Source organism: Pararge aegeria, chromosome 6 (genome assembly GCF_905163445.1).
Source record: "Pararge aegeria chromosome 6, ilParAegt1.1, whole genome shotgun sequence".
NCBI lineage: Eukaryota > Metazoa > Arthropoda > Insecta > Lepidoptera > Nymphalidae > Pararge > Pararge aegeria.
The window spans coordinates 3,126,352-3,146,274 of NC_053185.1; the positions used below are offsets into that span (position 1 = coordinate 3,126,352).

Consider the following 19,923-nt stretch of genomic DNA (forward strand, 5'->3'; position numbering starts at 1 on the left):
TATTAAGCTTTTTGTATCTTGACTATTATGAATGTAAATGTATTAATTGTAATGTAAAACCCTTCTTCTTTTGATTTATAGCTTTAAAGTACATTCCTATTAAAGTATTTACAGTTTGTGACTAAAGAATAACTTTATTTAATCTGTGAAAAAATCGGCACTTTTGAGCGTTTAATGATTGACCACAGACTAGCGAATTAGAGATCCAAGAGAGGTTAGATCTTTGTTTACTAACAAGAAAAACTAAAAAGTAATAGTACCTAACTGTTTTTTGGCGTAATTTTATTATTTGCAGCCGTGGACGCTCATAATCTAGATTTTATTATGAGTTTACCAACCGATTTTGGCCCGGATTCGGGCGGTAGAATTAAGGTAAATTTGTTAACATTTCCAGTGATTCTACTCTAAAATTTACGTGTATCTTGTGAAATATGTTAAGAAATATGTATTTTAGGGACTGGTGATAGTGAAACCCATAGTTTACGGCAATGTAGCGCGGTATTTCGGCAAGAAACGAGAAGAAGACGGTCATACTCACCAATGGAGCGTGTATGTAAAACCGTATTCAAACGAAGATATGTCTGCGTATATAAAGAAAATACACTTCAAATTGCATGAAAGTTACGTTAATCCTAATAGGATAGTGACGAAGCCGCCGTATGAACTCACAGAGACGGGATGGGGAGAGTTCGAAATCGTCATTAAAATATACTTTCATGACCCCAACGAAAGACCTGTAAGTAATCATAGTTTCTATTTAATTCAGATGTTTAGCTCATAAACGTTACCTCTATGGCTTAGTTGCAGCAGAAAATATCCGTTGATTGTAGAAGTATTATAAAAATGTGAAAGTGGGAATTATATATACATATATAATTTTTTGTTTCAACTTTAATTTTGTCTTTACTTTTTGTTTAATTTAATTCCAAGTTGTGTACACATACTTTGGGTTGTAGCTTAGAACAAAACTTGTTATTACTATATTTAGATCTACCTTATCTATCTCTATCTATACCTTGTTTTGTGTACCTAATAACTATAAACAAGAAGTATTGAGCTAGAGCATCTCAATGACAAATCCTTCCATTTGATCTGATACAGAATCAACCCTGTCTTGTGGCATCATTATCATCATCATCATCAACCCATTACTTGCCCACTACTGGGCACGGGTCTCCACTCAGTATAAGAAGGGCTTAGGCCATGGTCTACCATGCTGGCCAAGTGCAAATTGGTAGACTTCACACAACCTTGAGAACGTTATGGAGAACTTTCTGGCATGCATGTTTCCTCATTGCTTAAATTTAAACTAAGTTAAGGAAATATGTGTGGATGTCAGTCTGGCAGAGAAAAGGTCTGTGAAAGCAAGTTTAGCCTTATAGACTTAAAATAGGATAAACGAATTACTTAAAAGCTGGCAACGCATCGGTGGCTCCTCTGGTGCTGCAGATGTTTATGGCGGCGGTTATAATTTATCATCAGGTGACCCACTTGCTTGTTTGCCCGCTATTAATATAAAAAAATTAAAAAAACGGCAAGGGATGGTTGCAGTATAAAATGTAAGGATTAGAGAAAATGTCTATAGTGCTATTCTTTTTGTTTTGAAGAGATTTAAAATCAATGTTAAAAGAATCCTGTAAAATTTTGAGATTTATCATCATTGTTGCAAACAAGAAATAACTTATATTTAACTTATATTTAAGTTTTTATGGTATGTACAAACTTTAGTGTTATGTATTAGTATATATTTTTTTTTATTTATCAATAGTATTGTTGTATTTGTGTAGTCTGGTTTATGTATTATTATGTAGTTATTTGTATGTTTATGTTTTAAACAGTATGCCTCACCTTTTCGTTTTTCTTTTTAGTTTTCGTAATGCTAAGATGGCCTGGCAGAGATCGCTACTTAGCGATAAGGCCGCATTTTGTATCCTGCTGCTACATTCTTTAAATGTTTGAGTTTTCTTTTTTGTTTTTCCGAATGATGTGGTGCATAAATAAAGAGTATAAATAAATAAATAAGAAATATTTATTCAATGAGCAAAAACCCTTTAGACTGTAAGAATTATACTTTGAACCTGAAAATAATGTTTGCATTAATCTCTGCAGGTAACTCTCTATCACATTCTGAAGTTATTCCAATCGCCAGTCAGCGAAGGAAATTCTCCAATTGGCAGAGCACTAGTTAGTGAGTCCTATGAGGAGATAGTATTCCAGGAGCCAACTCAACTGATGCAGCATTTACTGAGCAATGTCAAGCCCGTCACAAATGGACAATGGGCACATGACACTAATTGTGAGTATACTATTTAAGATACAAATAATATTGTAGAGCTTGTTGTGTCAGAACTTCTCTAGGGAAATGTTGCTTCCATAATATATTATGAAAATTAAGCTTAAAGTACTATATGCGGTGAAAATCAGGAGAATTTGTATCTAGTTATTTATAATCTAAATATTTTCTTCAATCTTTATGCTCCAAATCAAACAGATCTTTCACAAAGTAACCTCTATGCAAGTTTCGCTCTGAAACCAGAACATCCTCATTAGATGTTGACTTTAAAATGAATAATTGTTAAGACAACATCAACATGCAAAGAGGGTCAATTACCGCAGATCTGTTTGGTGTGGAGTGTAAACATTGAAGAAATTATTATTTACCACATACAGATTCTTACAAATTAAGCTTAATTTTCATGATATGTCATGAAATGTAAGAAAGCAAAGCCTGCTTCTATGCAATACTACCACCATGCTTCTTCCATCCTCCAAGTGGCATCGCTGTTTTCTGGTCTGAAGGGTGTTTAATTACAGACATATGAGGCTTAACACCGCTGCCTGAGCTTGATGGACATACAGTAGCACTTTGTAGGATCGGTTCCTTGTCTGTCCTAAGAAGTGTTACTCCGTCTACAGGCAATGGTTTACAACTTACCCCCTGCCTGCAGAGCTAGCACAAGCAGGGGACAAAAATCATATCCCCCGATTATATCTCCTGACAGGGTATATAATTAACATGTCCACCTGCAGAGGAACATGGAATAGGAGAAGTTTCCCCCTGTTTACAGTGGCGTGCATAGAGGGTGTGCACAGGGTATGCAGATGATATAAAATTCAGAAAATCTTCAGTACGAGTTATAAAAAACTTTAGGATAGGCATTGTAAGTCTTAAAAAAGCCTACCCTTAAGTATTTATAACTAGTACTGGAGAATTTCTTTATTTTATATCATCTGTATACCCTGTGCATACCCTCTATGCACGCCACTGCCTGTTTATAATTACACGTTGGTCCGTGAATAGAATAGAATAGAAAAACTTTATTGCAACACAACACAATAGGGAAAACACAAGGAAAACAGTTATAGTACTTAGTGCTAGGGTGCAAAGGCGGCCTTATAACTAAAAGTGATCTTTTAAAGGCAACCTGAGCTTACAAAGCCGTTCAAAAACTGGAAATTGGGCGGTGCATAAAGGATGTTACAAAAAAAACTTACATGAACATACAAAGTACATTTACAGATTAACTATGAAAATACCGATATAAATTTATATACTATAATACATATTTATGCTATTATAAACTTACATAATACTCAATTACATAGATAAGTAATAACTTTTTAAGCGATGTTTAAATAGGTGAATAGATTCGGAACGACGTATTTTCCAGGGGAGCGAGTTTCACAGAGTTACAGCTATAAGTGAATGACTCGTTATAGCGCTGAGAGCGAGATAAGGGAATCTCAAGCTTGTTGTCATTCGCCGACCAGAGACTGACAAGATGCTGAGAGAAGGAAAAAAGCTCTTTAAGTGTACTATAAAAAAAAATATATAAGATATATTATAAGTATGTTTAGACTGTCTGAAATATAATAACATTTGTTTTTCTAGTTGAAGATAAAAAAGATAAGACATTGGAGAGGATAGTATCCGCGCAGGCGAAGGTACGAAACGAAATATCGGAGTTAAAACAAAAGTTGCAACTTGCGAAAGAAACCATTACAAAATTCAAAGAGGAGATCGCAAAAGTACAGAACAACCCAAGCCAAAGCGTTTTGTCTGCTGTATAGAGCTTAAATACTAAGTAAAAGTTTGTGATATTTTGGTTGTCTAGAAACTAAAATTACAGGACTTTTTAACTAATATACCGCTAGCCTTTTTACAGCATACAATCTGTATGACTTAGGTAATTATGTATATCGCAATAAAATCCAAACAATAACTAAACTTGTTAGAAATCTTTAGATTTTTTAGTCTACTTTTAGGATTTAAAAAGAAGACAATATATAATATTTTATACCGTAAATTATTGCTAGTTATTTGATCTCTAAAGATTTTCTTTACCAGTCACTCAATTATATTTTTTGTATGAGACCACCCTAAAGATTTTTTTTTGTGTGTTCCTTTTTCCCTCCAACATGGTGATCAGGGATTGTTTTAGGTTAGTACAAGAGTTGGCTTTTTTTCTTCTTTTTTTACCTGTTTATTCTAAATCTATTGGAACTACATACAACTTAATTACTTTATTAAGTAAGGGAAAGGATCCTTCCGAAGAGAGAATTGATTGATAGTATAACGAGTTATGTGTGAACATCGACGAAATGTATATACAGGTAAAACTGAGACAAATAATTAAAGTTTTTTTTCTTCTTGCCCTTTTCTTTCCAACGCGTGGTGAGGACAGCGACTCATCTCTTCTTCAAAATTGCAGACAAACCTGTTGTATTAACCAATACAACAGATTCAGATTCAGATTGTCGGACGTAAAACAATATAGTATCTGACTACATAATCAATAGAATAATTTACACAGTATTCAATAGAATTAATTATATTATCATTTTAAGATATGCCAAATGTTGGTTAGCAAATACAGTCGATTTCTTTTCCATGTTTTTTTTTTTTTTAATATTTGTAAAGAACTCTTTTCTCGAGTTCAAATATCGAACCTTTTCTTAAAGTCACCAATGTTTTTTTACAGTGATAAGTGACATTTAAAAAAAGGTTCGATATATGAACTCGAGAAAAGAGTTCTTTACATATTTTTTTTTGTAAGATTATTATTTATGTTTAAGATGTAATGAATTTAATAATGTAAATAAAGACAGCTTTGTAATTATGTACGCTTCTTACTTAAATGCGTTTAATTGGCTGCAGCAAATTTGTTTTTCGACGCAGCGGTGAGCGCTGTGGTTTTAAGTTAGGTGACCGGGGTTCGATCCCAATGGGGGTTATTTTGTGAACCTATTATTTCTAAATCTTCTCTTGTCTGGTCAGATGGTCGGCTTCGGCCGTGGCTAGTTACCACCCTACAGACGGGCCCCGATCCGGTTGCGCGTAGAAACCGATTAGGGTTACCTATGGGTTATTATTTATAAGGTTGGCCCGCTACCATCTCATACTGCATCATTACTTGCCAGCAACTGTGATTGCAATCAAGGGCTAATTTGTAGCGGAATAACAGAAATCTATCTAGCAAGGAAAAAATTGCGAATCATATCAAACCATTAGCGGTCACGCTAGGGACGGGTCTCTTCTCACAATGAGAAGGGTTGAGGCCGTAGTCCACCACGCTGGCCCAGTACGGCTTGGTGGGAAATCATCATCATCATCTCAGCCAATTGACGTCCACTGCTGGACATAGGTCTTTTGTAGGGATTTCCACAATACACGGTCCTGGGCCGCTTGCCCCCAGCGACTCGCCGGATGTCTTCTGTCCACGTCGTTGGGGGCCGACCTACGCTGCGTTTACCGGTGCGGGGTTGCCATTCCAGCACCTTAAGACCCCAACGTCCATCGGTTCTCCGAGCTATGTGCCCCGCCCATTGCCACTTCAGCTTCGCGACTCGCTGAGCTATGTCGGTAACTCTAGTTCTTCTACGGATCTCCGCATTTCTGATTTGTTCACGTAGAGATACTCTTAACATAGCTCTCTCCATCGCCCGCTGAGTTACTCTGAGCACTCTGACAGGAGCATGGTGGGCAATTCTAATAACTAATAATAAGTGGTGATGGATTGCTTATAATAATAATAATTAAATTTTATTTCAGGCATAGCCAATATACAGTGAACTTAACATTAAAAAAAAAAATAACAGAAAAAGAAGCACAAATTAAATTAAAAAATAATAATAAAATAATAATAATAATAATTAAACACGAAACCAGTATTAAAATAAATATAAAATACCTACCTCTACCTACCTAGCCATGGTATAGAGTTCTTTGGACACGTGAATGTCATTATATATCTTTACTATCTGTCACAGTCCCCCGTGAACGCCTCTACTCGGTTATCGATTGTCCTTTGTCATTCAAATTACTTTTTACCTACAGCTCGTCAGAATCATTATTTCAGTACAAACTTGATAGTTCACCGTAATACATGGCGGGTTTACCAGCGTAACTGACTGTTATTATTTCTAAAGGTATAATTACTATATATTCATCTATACTTGTAATAAAGCAGAGGTTTTTGTATGTTTGAACATTATAATCTCGGAAACTAAGAGTAGCATTTGAAAAATCTTTGGTATCCTATATAACTGATCATATTACATAGGACATATGATACATTTATACACTTTATTTGCAAGCGACAAAAGACAAAAATGAACACAACAAGAGGAAACTTAAGAAGTAGAATACGGCGGTCGGTCTTATCGCTGTAGCGATCTCTTCCAATCCGATGTTAAATATGACTTAACTGTCGTATGAAAGTCCGTTATTTTTCAATTCATATTAGATTAAAACAGATTTGAATGGTTTCAGGATTTATAAAAAACGTACTCCAAAAGGAGTTAAATAATAAACCGCGAACCGCGGTGGGTCGGGGTCCATTATAGAATGACGGAATAAACTTTGTAAGGGATTTTCAGAAGTACCTTTTTATTATAAGTTTCTATAAACCTGTACGTACCTATAAATTTTTTTTTCGTAACGTCGTTGTCTTATAATTGGGATCCATTATAGAAAAAGGATCGTATGAGGATCGAAAGCCTAAAAATATGGATGAGAGATACGAACGCGAACGGACTACGACTACGACTTCCATCCTAAGATATGGGATAATATTATGGGGTAACTCAGTGGATTGAGAATTGGCATTTAGAGTACAAAAGAAATGAATAAGGGCGTGGTATGGCGTAGATATGCTACACAGCTGTAGACCGCTCTTCAAATCACTGAAAGTGTTGACTTTACCTAGCCTATATATATATGAAATGTGTATTTTTGTAAAGAAAACTCACATCTATTTAAAAGCTTTAGTAACATAAGAAATACGAATAACAGGAATAAACTTAAGTTATGTGTACCGATGCAAAAGCTCACCGTGACCAGTAAAAGTGCACACTGTATGGCTGTACTTATTTACAACCACTTGCCAGATGTGCTGAAACTTTTACCTGTTGCACGTTTCAAATCAGTGTTATTTGACAAACTTTTGGATAGACTTTATTATCATATCAATGACTACCTAAATGGAAAATTATTATAATTATTGACATTCATGAATTCATTTTATTTATGTATTTTGTTTATCTGTAAAATATAATTTTTATTAATACATAACTATAACCTAAAATAAACTATTTAAAAACTAAATAAAATCTAAAACGTCCTCGAAACCACCGCAGCGAGGCACAGTTCCTAAGATGCTGGCAGCATTGCCCCTTTGGATAGCCAAACTAATTCGTTGGCCAAGGTAACTACCCGCTCTAGGATCACCGGTAGACTCGATAACCCTTTTCGATAATTCTTTGAAAAGGGCTCTTGCCTCCGAACCCCACGGTCCCAAAGTCTCTACTCCAAAAGGCACAAAAATGAAGCTGCTATCCAGGTTTTCATATTTACGCCTCTTGGCCTGCTCGGCACTGGAAGCAGCCGCTATTTTATTTATTAAGTATTATTTTTTATTTAATCTGTTATTTTCATTTCCTGTTTTTTTTGTGTTTTTACTTTTAGTTAATTTATTTAAATGTAAATTTATGAAAATTCATATAATGATTACCGAAAAATTTTTGCACGCCAATCTTGGCAGGATATGTGACACTTATAAAAATTAATCAACACCTATGTAAACATGTTGCATGTACCATATTCAAGCAAAAATAAAAATTGATTGATTGATTGATTTATTGACTATAATTAGTGTTGCCCAAATGCAAGAACAAGACGAGACTTAGCCAGTCTTGGTCTTGGTCTTGCGCCAATACACCTGGTCTTGGTCTTGGTTTTGGTCTTGCGCTCCCAGTCTTGGTCTTGGTCTTGGTCTTGCAGCAAGAGTCTTGCAAGTCTTGCAATTACCTATTAGTCTATTACTATTTATTAAAGTTTACTTTAAATCTTAGAAAAACGTATTAGAATTGGAACATTGTGAGCTTGAATTAACATAGCCATAGTAAAGATCAAGCAGATTAATAAATAACTGAAGATTTGATAAGAAATTCGAAAAATCAACTGACCTATATGTCGTTTTCCATGGAAGTAACTGTTTCTTAATAAACATTTATGATTTATAAGCTTACATTTGCTAAAACATGTAAAAAAACAAATTAATTACAATAACTTGACTGTATTTTAAAGAACAATACTTATCTGTCTAGAAAGAGATTGAACCCTCAACTTATAAGAAATTTAATAAAAGAGTTTTACGATTTATCATTTATTTGAATAAAAAATAAAATACAACACAAATCAACAGCTTTATCATTAGGTTATGATACTTTATATCAATTCTTTTGACCAAGAATTAATACAAAGTAACCATCTGGCTGACTCATCACTTAACCTATTTCTATGTTTTCTAATTACTAATGATGCTTTAGAAAATAACCTCTCAGCAGGTACTGAAGTTGCAGGTATTGAGAGAAAATCACGGGCCATTTTCGATAAAATCGGATACTCTGTCTCATGCGTCCTCCACCAATCTAAAATGTCTTCCGAGCTGGCAGTTCTTGGTTTTCTCAGGTACTCCTCCAACTCGTCTATCACTAAGCCTTGAAGACAAGATCCAGATGACGTCGAGGGACATTCATAGAGTTTATCAAAGTCTATTACGTCTTCATCTTCATCACATACTTTATTGTCTTTTTCTGGTAATTCCAGAGATTTGTTCAGTGAGTGTAGACTTTTATATTCTTCATAAAGTTCATTGAACTTGCGCAGACTTTCTGTTTTAAGTTGCTTCCCCCACATTGTCAGGTCAAAAGTCTGAGCCTTATGCCTTGGGTCTAAAATTAAAGAAGTACAATAAATCCAGTTGCTCTTCTTGTAATGTTTAAGCATTTTGTCCCGAGCTGCTTGGAAAGCTAGAATGAGCCTTTCATCCACTTCAGATCGATTAGGTTTCTCATCTAACTGTTTTACCATGGATTCAATTTTATCTAGCAAGAGATTAAATGATACAATGACTAGCGGTAACGTAACATATTTGTCTCCACCAAGTTTTGTACTTAAAAGTTTAAAGTTTATTAGAAATTTATGTAATTTTTTGAGTACCTGCCATTCATTAGCTGTGATTTGAAAATCATTCAATTCGGTGACAGAACTGCACAATATGTCAATGCCCGCTCTCACTTTTAAACCAAATCCAATCATATCATGTGTGGAATTCCATCTCGTTGGACAGTCAAGAATGGCATTTAGATTTGATGGCACGCCAGCTGCTTCACAAGCAGACTGAAACTTCTTCTTCACTATCTCACTTCTTTTTATTTTACTGGAAATACTGCGTAACTTTGTTACAGATGTACGCGAGTCAGCAATATTTGGTGCAGATTCTTCATCTTCCTCATCCTCAGTTTCGTCTGCATAGTCTTCGTACTGCTGATCTTGCGCGTTAGTGTCAGACTCACAGTGTAATGCTAAGGTCTTTAATAAATCTTGTACACCAAGGTTTAAAATGTGAGCAAAGCACCGGAAATGTTGATTGTCTGAATCAAAGTGTGGCGGCAGCTGTTTGCCCAGTTCATACATAAATTTGGTATTTGCAGTTGCGTTGTCGACCGTGATACCTTGTATTTTATCAATTATGCCATATTCCAATAAACATTCATGGAAAATCGTTGCAATATCTTCCCCAGTATGTCGACCGCGTGATGGTATAAAATCAAGAACTACAGATCGATACTTCCATTCGTTGTCTATATAATGAATAGTAACCCCGTAGTAACTCCTACCAGCAATTGACGTCCACCCATCAATGGTAAACGACATTTTAGATGATAATGGTTGAAGTCGTTCCTTGAGATTCAATTGGAGCTCTTCAAATCGCTCTTTGACTTTCCTTCTAAGTGTAGACCTTTTAGGAAACACCATATTAGGGCAAATACGTCGAAAATATACTTGTGTAGCTTCGTCATCGAAAAATGAGAAGGGAAGATATTTTTTCACCACCCAATCAACTGTAGCTGTCGTGATGTTGTCACTGCTGTTTTCCGACTGAAACAAAACAATAAATCTTGTGTTATTATTTAAAACATACTAGGTTTGAGCGTATAAGAGGAGGAGGTTTGTTGTTGTTAAATCGAGAAAATCGTTAAATTGATATTTGTTATATTAAGGTTGCACTGTACTGTAATTTACCAAAATAAAGTACTTAGTTGTTACTGGCCGATTAAATGAAAATATGGGTGTTTATAAAAAATATTTAAGACGATAATTACATACTTAATATGTCGCACCCCTAGATGAAAACACCACTAACTCAAAAATACTAACGTAAGTTAATGGCGTTTTTGAAAGTATCGCATGAATAGCTACGCGGAGTTAAAATTCTTTTAACTGTTAAAAAAATATTCTTACCTGTCCACTTCTTCCAGCGGTTACTAAAAAGCTTGTGATATCTCCACTTAATTTTGGTTTAACAGGAAGAAATATTTCTGATTCCTTTTTGTGGAAAGACATTAGATGTTTCCTTAAGCCTGAAGTGTTTCTGTTTTTCATTTTTATTTCAATCTTTTTATGTTGGCACAATTTACACAAGGCAGTTTGGGATGCATGAATTATTTCGAAAAACTCCTCAAATTTGCTTTTGGGTCTTTTAGATCTGTGACTCAAACTCTCGTTACTCGGACTAGAATAATTTGAATCTTCGTCACTCATATTAAATTGTACACGTGATACGTTTTTAGAAAACAACGAGAATTAGTAAAAACAATTATTAAGTTAGAATCGAAGCACAGCTCAATTGGAAATGACTGGAATTAAAATAATTCCTTCATTTATAGTACGTTTCCTTGCTTTTTACCGCGCCGCCTCGCCACGTGCCGGCTCTATGAAAAGGATGCCGCCGCAAATCGAACGATGCCGCGTGCGGCGTACAAACACACACTAAATATTACCTACTTGTACAGACGCGACCCGTGAATAAAATATATGTAAAGAATTAGTGCCAATCACTATTCTTTACATATAAGTGAATGTTTTGGCGTGCATCTATACTAATATTATAAAGCTGAAGAGTTCGTTTGTATGTTTGATGACAGAAGTTTTAAAATAAATAAATAAATCCTGAACGTCACTATACCTCCAAAGTTACTATTCCTCGTGGACGAAGTCGCGGGCACAGCTAGTAAATACTTACTCTCATCATCTCTCTCAGAGATATTCGAACACTTTTTTGCTATTTTTTCTTGTAAAAACTTAAGAAATATAATGACTAAATGTACAATAATAGTACCTAAGTAATTAGTTTAAAACCATATAAGTAATCAATATTATAATTACTTACTAGAATGAATTATTATGACATCTACTACCTATCCTCACCATTTTATCCTAATCATAATACTACTTGCGTGATCAGTATAATGTATTCATTTTCATTCTAAGCACTCTGAAACTTATTTATTCTTTGGAACACCTGTAGGTACTCTTAAAATTCGAAATTATTTTGCATGAATAGTGTCAAATGTTATGATTTCGGCGCGGCGGCAACGATTGTTTTAGATTTCAAAAGAAGCCGCCGGCGCGTGTATCATAACCATGTACTTCCGAAAAGCGGCAAATTTCTTTGAGAAGTAAGTACAAAACCTTTGATGCCGCATTATCAAAGTGCCGATGGTTAAAACATAACTATGCATGCACTCAGTTTGATTTTAATAGATATTTTTTTATTCGCTATGTTTATGGTATTAGTCGTAATGCGCATAGGTCCAGTTTTTCATATTCTTTGATATAGTTTTTTGCGTCTCATAGAATTCCTAAGCGTACCTACCTACCTATACACCGAACTGTTACACCTAACTACTCCGTGAAATAGCGCTAAGTCCTAGCTGCAAGACGCAAGAGTCTTGCAGGCTATGTCTTGTTCTTGCTCAAGTCTTGCACGGTCAGTCTTGGTCTTGGTCTTGGTAAAAATACGCGGTCTTGTTCTTGGTCTTGGTCTTGCAAAAACGCAAGAACAAGACCAAGACTGCAAGACCAAGACTGAATTTGGGCAACACTAACTATAATAACAGTTTGTCAAACTCTCTGGCACAGTGGTGACTATACTGGGGTTATAAGTCTGAAGTCCCGAATTGGATCCCCTGCACGGGCAATTTCAGAATTTAAATTTCTCGTTTTTGTTCTGGTGGAAGACTTCTACCGTGACAAGTTACGATTTAGCGTTTCGATACAACGCGTAGAAACCGATTAGGAAACCTTTACCGGTTTAATATAACTGTCTTACCCGTAACAGGTTAGCCCTCTAACATCTTTTTCATCATTCGTTATGTTTATGTGGTGTACAATAAAAGTGTATTCATTCATTCATTCATCTGAGACTCCACCATTACTTAACATCATCCGATGAGATTGCAGCCAAGGGTTATCTTTGACACTTCTAGTGTCAAAAGAAAACAATGCTCTAATTTGAATTAAAATGTTATTTAGTCGATATTGTGGGCGAAGGCCTTTATGTGTTTCGGAACCAAGAAAACAAAATGAAATTGAGAATCTCCAGTTATTTTGGAAGTGGGTTAAAAAGGGTTAATTCTGTTGTGTGCATAAAACAAATGGGGGGTAAGGGGGTAAGGGTAAACTGCACGTTGTCTGCCGTGTCCATCCGTTTGTCACGCGATCATGAGCTTCACGCGACCTAGTTCCCTTTAAATGCTCCAAATACCGATGCATTTTGCTATTGTTATAGGTACATTGGTGATTGCCTTGTGGTTGGAGCTACGGCTTCCTTTTCGAGGGGACCGAGTTTGATGCCTGACGCACCTCTAACTTTTCAATTAAATTCTTTTATTTGCATAACATTTAAGTGTTTACTTATAACAGCCCTATTGAAGATAAAAGACAAATACGCGCATAGTACCTACGCTACAGGACGCGTACCTAATAAAGTGACAGGAGTCACATGATTTAATTATGCATGTGATGGGCAGGGCTGTATCTGATTTCTTTCAGTAAAAACTATGGCCGTGGTTTACTCAAAATCTATTAGGTTTCGGTTTCACAGTTATCTGTCTCAGAGACAGTACATAATATAGGTACCTCTAAAGTCGCTATCGATATTTAACGATGAATGACCTTTATTATAGCAGGTAAGTATAAAGGTGACAGAATTGTTTGTGGCATTATGTAAACATAGGGGCATTAATGTTAGAATCGCGAGTTGAAATAAATCACTGAAATAATAGGTAGGTGACCAAAATCATGTCGTTATAGTGTACCTATATCGACTTTTCACTAAAACTGCGAGGTAGAAACTGTCTATTATTTCCACTTAGTATAACTAAGTACTCGTACTTAACTACTATTATATCTAATATAGTATAAAACAAAGTTCTCCCGCTATTTATACGTTTGTACCACAGAATTAAGAACATCCAGAATCCTCATTCAGCCATTATTGTATTCAGTGCATTGTGTCCAAAAACAGTGTAAACGCCCTGCGCACGTTTTACTTTACACCCGCAACATAAAGCTAGCTCACAAACTTTTTCCCATTTTCCCATTTTATGGTAAACTTTTAGAATATAAGAGGTAAAATGAAAAGTAAATTAAATTAAAAAGTAAATTAAAGTAATTAAATTAAGGTAAATTTCAAAGATTTGTAATTAACCTGTTAGGGGTATGACAGATATAAAACCAGCACCTCTGATCGGTTCCTACGCGACATTGCACTGGAATGCTTAATCGGTCACGGACCGAACCCTCAACACCAGAGTGGACCAGAAAAAATTGCGAAATTAGAAATTCCTAAATTGCCCCTGCTAAGGATCGAACCCTGGACCTCCCACTGGAGGTAGATCGACAAAAGAGCATTGAAGATTTAGATTTTATTTCAAAATGTCACTCGCGGATAATTCTTTCATAAACTGATAGACCATTACAAACAACCTACTGTCGGATAATTCTTTCATTTGTGTTTTTCAGTGTCTGGGTGTTATCTATATTTTATAAGTATTTATGTATACTATTAATAAAATTATTCATCAGTCACTTAGTACCCATAACACAAGCTGCGCTTACTTTGGGGCTAGATGGCGATGTGTGTATTGTCGTAATATATTTATTTATTATTTATTTATTAAACAAAAAATGGTCTTGGCCAAAACTTGTAAAGTGCCACATTTGGAAGATATAAGTATCCAAAGCTTTAATTTTTTTTGATTCCTTGTAATAAATGCATCTCTGTAAATCATCGTAAATACTTACTTTGAAAAAATTTAACATTTTTTAACCGCGTTTAAAAACAAAATATTTCAAGTATGGCAGTGATATTAAAACTGTAAGTACCCCTAATCGGTTTCTACTTGGTCGTACCGGAACGCATAATCGCTTAGCGGTATGATGGTTGCATGTCTATGACGAAAAGACGGTAACTAGCTTAAGGCTCCCACTACAATTTTATAAGATTACAGATTTTAGAGGTATTTGCCTTGTTTATAGGACTTATTAACCTGATGATGCTGATGATGACGTTTAAAAAGTTTAGGAAAAACGAATTTAAAAAAACATAGACACACTTTTATTAAAATATGAAAACACAACTTGATCCTACCTAGCACGGAACTTGGAGCAATAGGCATATCTTATTATCTCGCACACCGTCACACGAAGTGGAATATTAGCAAAAATAAATTGAATAGGTACTTCGACACTTTATCACTTATGTTTCACAACTCCTCTTCCGTAGAAAACAGTTTAATAAACTTTACTGTCCTTAACTATTCAAACTTTATTCAAAACCAACTATTTTCCTTTTTCATTTTATCTCTGTGCCTTCCTTTCATATCCAAGCTTTGGAAAATCTCCGAAAGTTTGTTCAATTGTTGTGCAGGACTCTGTGGTAATTTCTGCAAGCGACACGAATCGTCAACCTCCCGACATATCGTGTATGTCTCTCGTTCCCGCAAGCAAAGCAACTTCCCAGTTTCGGGCATTGACGTCAGTTTAGCAACCTGGAATGCCGCGTTTTTGAACCTGCTCTTCGGTGACAATTTCGCATCGCTATATCTTGTCGGTGTAACTTTTTTCTTTACTTTTTCCGGAGTCAAGTAAATCGGTTCGATGACATCGTAAGTGTTCTCTCTTATAAGCTGCTGAGGTTTCTTCTCACAGTCAACGTTCTTTCTTAAACCATGAATGCTTAACGGCGTGAGAGGTTTGAGTACTTCTTGGAGTTTGAATGTGCGGTCGTCATTTTTCAAATCGAAGATTATTACTTTAGTTTTCTCTTGCTTCTGGCCGATGGCTGGTAGCGGAGGAAAGGGCGAGAGGGAAGATTTGAGGTTAGTTTTAATGGGTATTTCATTTTCTAGCATCCTTGATTGTGCGGTCTTATGTTTCCGTTGTTTGGGCTTCCGCGGCGCGTATATAGTGGTGAGGGCGCGCGTTTTGCGTGCGTCTAGGGGCGCGAGTGGTCCGGGCAGCATGGTGGCCACCCGCCTACAAGCCGTGACCTTGGCGGCCGCGGGGCTGATAATCGAACGGCTCACGCGCGATAGCCTCTTCGACTGGACACGTCGCGTTTACATCGACGCAGTTGACGGACCTTATCGCGATCTAGGAAATAGTAATTATCCTTTACCACATACGTATTCAATTCCATTTACGGATAAAATTCGAAATTAAATATTGTTGAAACTATTTTTGGTGTAATAAAAATTGAAACTGTTATTATGACAATCTATGTATTTTTAATACACGTCACTAGGATTTTCCGGCATGCTAGTTTGCGAAAAAGGTTGCCGTCAAATAGTTCCAGTAGTAACCTACTGTAATGGAAAACTCTCGCCCAGTGCATAAATGATTGGATAGTTTTAGTACGTAGTGCCTACACATTTTATAATTAAATATCTAAGTTATTAATTTTATAAAATGCATATAAAAATTTTTGGAACCGACAGGAGAAACTTTTTTTATAAGCATTTTAAATTTATAAAATTGATAATTCCTCCAAGTGTAGGTAAAAACACTAATAAAAATTATAAAAATCTAAGTTATTTTCTATTAGGTAACTACATCTTAATAAATTGCGCTGCAGTGCGACCTTATGCCTTAAATTAACTTTACTAAGTCAAGAACAGGTTCCTAACTCAATGTCGGTCGGGTCTTAGATGCTATATATATATTATCTCAGAGCATATTATATTGATTATTTTATGGCGTAGACAACGAAAGACGAAGCGTAACTGCTGAGTTTCTAAACGGCTTCTTTTCGGTAGAGTCGGCCTTCCTAACTAACTACAAACCGATAGACTTGATATTTCAAGTGCTTATAGAGTAGACCTAATTTAAATACGTAGGTACTTCGTTATTTGCCGGCTTCCTCTTAGTAGAATCTGACTTCCGAACCGGTGGTAGAGTCACTTCAAACAGACATACTTGACGTTTCAAAAGTGCTCTTGAAATCAATGAATTTCAAATAAATGAATTTGAATTTTGAAGGATGCCTAAAAGAATTTCCATCGATAAAGGTCAACGTGTTTGGTCGTCTATACTCTATAGAGAGGCCATTGAAACGTGCATATATTCACATGCTACAATTAGTCCCTTTGATATCTTTACACAAATACCAAAGAAAAAAGACAAAGCCTTTAGGCATTAGGGTTCCAAATTCAAATACTGCTCGCGTCACCAACCTAACTAAAAAATTCTAGAAAGTTTTGGATTCCAGTGTTTTGTTACCGAGTAAAGGCAACGTAACATATTTGCTGTACCTTTATCTGTTAGTTCGAGAGGATAGCTCGTGCACACAAACAAAAGACTTTTAATAAATATACTACGACAATAAACACATCGCCATCAGTAAGCGTAGCTTGTGTTTTGGGTACTAACATGACTAGTGAATATTTTTTGAATAATATACACTAAAACGTATAATACACAGATATACACCCAGACACTGAGAAAAATTTATGTTCACAGTTGATCACACAAACATCTTTCCAGCCGTGGGAATCGAACCCACGGCCTTGGACTCAGAAAGCAGGGCTGCCGACTGCGCCAATCGGCCATCAAAGTATTGATTATTTCGTGGAATAAATTGCACCTGTCATATACTTACTGTCAATCAAACCCGACCACTGGGTAGGTCCGTCGATGTGACCACTAAGTTCGTATCTACCCTGTATAATGACCGTCATTATTTCCGAACTCCAAAGTGGCATCGATCGACCACCACCTTGAAATGAAAATGTTATTTGTCAACGTATGACGTTAGCCGAATATCATGATCGAGCGTTATGAATGTTTTACGCACCCCTTCATAGCGATTTAAAATAATTAAGTAGTTCAAACAAACTAAAAAAACACGCTTGGTATAAAAAACTAAACTAATTTCTTTCTTTTAGTTTATTCATAATAGCGATTTTTTTTAGTTTTTCTTGATCTATTATTTTTATTAGAGCAAAATTAATCGGTAACCCTGGATGGGTTACCGATTAATTTTGCTCTCCATTAAAGAGATAAAATATTTTTTTTTTATTCAGCGTGCCCGTCTCTCGAAATGCAAGTTCTAATTATTATTTAAAACAGGCCATTAAAAAGTAATAGCTAACGCCCTCTACCATCTAGTAGCTTAATGTTTTCTGTGGAATTTGTTAGGTACGCGAACGCCATAGGTTTTTTACATTTGGGTCTAGAAGGCGCTGTAGTAATTAGTAAAAAATCTTATTTTTTATAGTGAAAATTGGAATAATCTTTTCAGATTAGTGTATTGTCATCGGTCCTCGATATGTCTACAAATTTTGAAAGAAATCAGACCGTTTAAAGTGGGTCAAAATCGCACCCAAAGAAGTCGGTTACAAACAAACATACAAGTGAAGCTAATATAAAGCGTGTAAAAAAAAAATTGCCCTTTGTACGTCTAGTGGCGGGTAATCAAACATTTGGAAATTGCATTTGAACAAAAACTGCTAATTTACGTCTTGGAGATGTCTGTAAAAAATTCAAAGTTTGTATTAAACGTAAGCTTAAAGAAAAGTCCTAGGTATTATAGTATAAAGGACTACGTTAGCGATAAAAAGTCTTGGATTGTGATGTATTGCTCGAACCAGGTTGCTCTTCTAATAATTTCAAATTACAATGTGAGATGGTGATAGCTAAAAAGAACACCCGGCGTAGTTTGACCAGCTCGGAACCTAGCTTTAGTTTTAAATTTACAAATATGGTTATCGCCATCATCTCACTACCATGTCCACATCTCTCATGTAATGTACATATCATAAGTGCCACTTTGGGCCAATTTTTGACTTTGACTTTGACTATATTATACTTACCAATAGGTATACTATACATAGGTAGGTAGATAACTATATATATACCTATATCTTTATCTGACTTTTCTTTTGTATACATGCAAATAAAGTGTTCTTAGCGAGAAAGCTAACTTGACCTTGGAACTATGATTCATTGATGATAAGTCAGCTCGTGCCTGCCCTGACCTTTATTCGTGGCTGTTGACCTTTAAGGTCACAATTAATGATTCATTTGGCTAAGAGGGCTGAAGTAGATACTTCGCTTGTTAAAAGCATGATAATGGTAGAAGCGGCAGGCGACAATGACTTATACTGTTTACCACGAAAAGGTTAAAATATTTTCTGTTAGGTATTACAATAACACAATATGGTAGGTCAATATGTTTAGTTTGATCGCGCAAATTCCGAAACTTGCTACGAAATTTTCCGTTAAAAATTTCAAAGTTTGTATTAAACGTAAGCTTATGGAAATGTCCTATTATAGCATAAAGGACTACGTTAGCGATAAAAATAGCTTGGGTGTGATTTATTGCTCTAAGCCTGCTAATAATTTTAAATGACAATTTGAGATGGTGATAGCAAAAAAGTTTCCGGAAAACGAAGTTTCCTATTTTTTTTTTTCGCGGGGAAATCCTCATGGATACCACCGCGTCACGGGAGGCACGGTGATTATGTCAGACTCGTACCGACTAATCCAGGCGCCTGTTGGCTGGGCCACGGGAACGCTTTCGCACCCATCCGTTGCCACCGGAAAAAACCTAGGTTAGGACAAGGGTTAAGGCAAATCACAAGTAGCTTCTGATAGAACTAATAAGTACTAATCAATACCCTATGTTAGAACTAGTATCCCTTTTGCCGGCAGCTCAGAATACAGTTACACTCGTCTTCCTGCGGGTTTCGTACGAGGCGATTAGGCGAGGGAACATAGCGGAGAGATGAATGAATGAATGAACGAATATACTTTAATTGAACACCAAAACTAGTACATAAAAAAAAGTATTATAAAACAACGTACCTGTACGGGAGCTATGGTGATACGCTCGACCGTAACAATAGGAAGATCTTCCTCCGAGCGTGTGATCGTGCTCGGGGACCGAGGTCCGAACATTCATTTTGGAAGTTGTATATATAGGCATGTAATGCTTCGTGAACACTTTGCTAGCGCGATGCAGGATTTTTGTAGGGCCATCTAGTTCTGTAACGTAGAGCCCGTTACAGTACCTA

General features: G+C 35.9%; 2 protein-coding genes across 2 annotated transcripts; one reads left to right on the forward strand and one right to left on the reverse strand.

Moving 5' to 3' along the window:
• The first annotated feature begins 199 nt into the window (after positions 1-199).
• LOC120624792 (YEATS domain-containing protein 4) lies at positions 200-4,890 on the forward strand. The gene is made up of 4 exons (XM_039891528.1): positions 200-372; positions 455-736; positions 2,110-2,296; positions 3,893-4,890. Exons 1-4 carry the CDS (start codon positions 325-327, stop codon positions 4,069-4,071), a joined length of 696 nt encoding a protein of 231 aa, XP_039747462.1. The 5' UTR covers positions 200-324; the 3' UTR covers positions 4,072-4,890.
• A 10,121-nt stretch (positions 4,891-15,011) lies between these two features.
• On the reverse strand, positions 15,012-16,078 carry LOC120624675. The gene has a single exon (XM_039891348.1). It carries the CDS (start codon positions 15,871-15,873, stop codon positions 15,181-15,183), a length of 693 nt encoding a protein of 230 aa, XP_039747282.1. The 5' UTR covers positions 15,874-16,078; the 3' UTR covers positions 15,012-15,180.
• Between the last annotated feature and the right edge of the window lie 3,845 nt (positions 16,079-19,923).

What these genes read in the sequence shown, in the direction of transcription:
- LOC120624792 (XM_039891528.1), top strand. Translation starts at nt 325, where the DNA reads ATGAGTTTACCAACCGATTTTGGCCCGGATTCGGGCGGTAGAATTAAG. An exon ending in ATTCGGGCGGTAGAATTAAG is followed by an intron (nt 373 to 454) that starts GTAAATTTGTTA and finishes TATGTATTTTAG; the next exon opens with GGACTGGTGATAGTGAAACC. An exon ending in ATGACCCCAACGAAAGACCT is followed by an intron (nt 737 to 2,109) that starts GTAAGTAATCAT and finishes TAATCTCTGCAG; the next exon opens with GTAACTCTCTATCACATTCT.
- LOC120624675 (XM_039891348.1), bottom strand. Translation starts at nt 15,873, where the DNA reads ATGCTGCCCGGACCACTCGCGCCCCTAGACGCACGCAAAACGCGCGCC.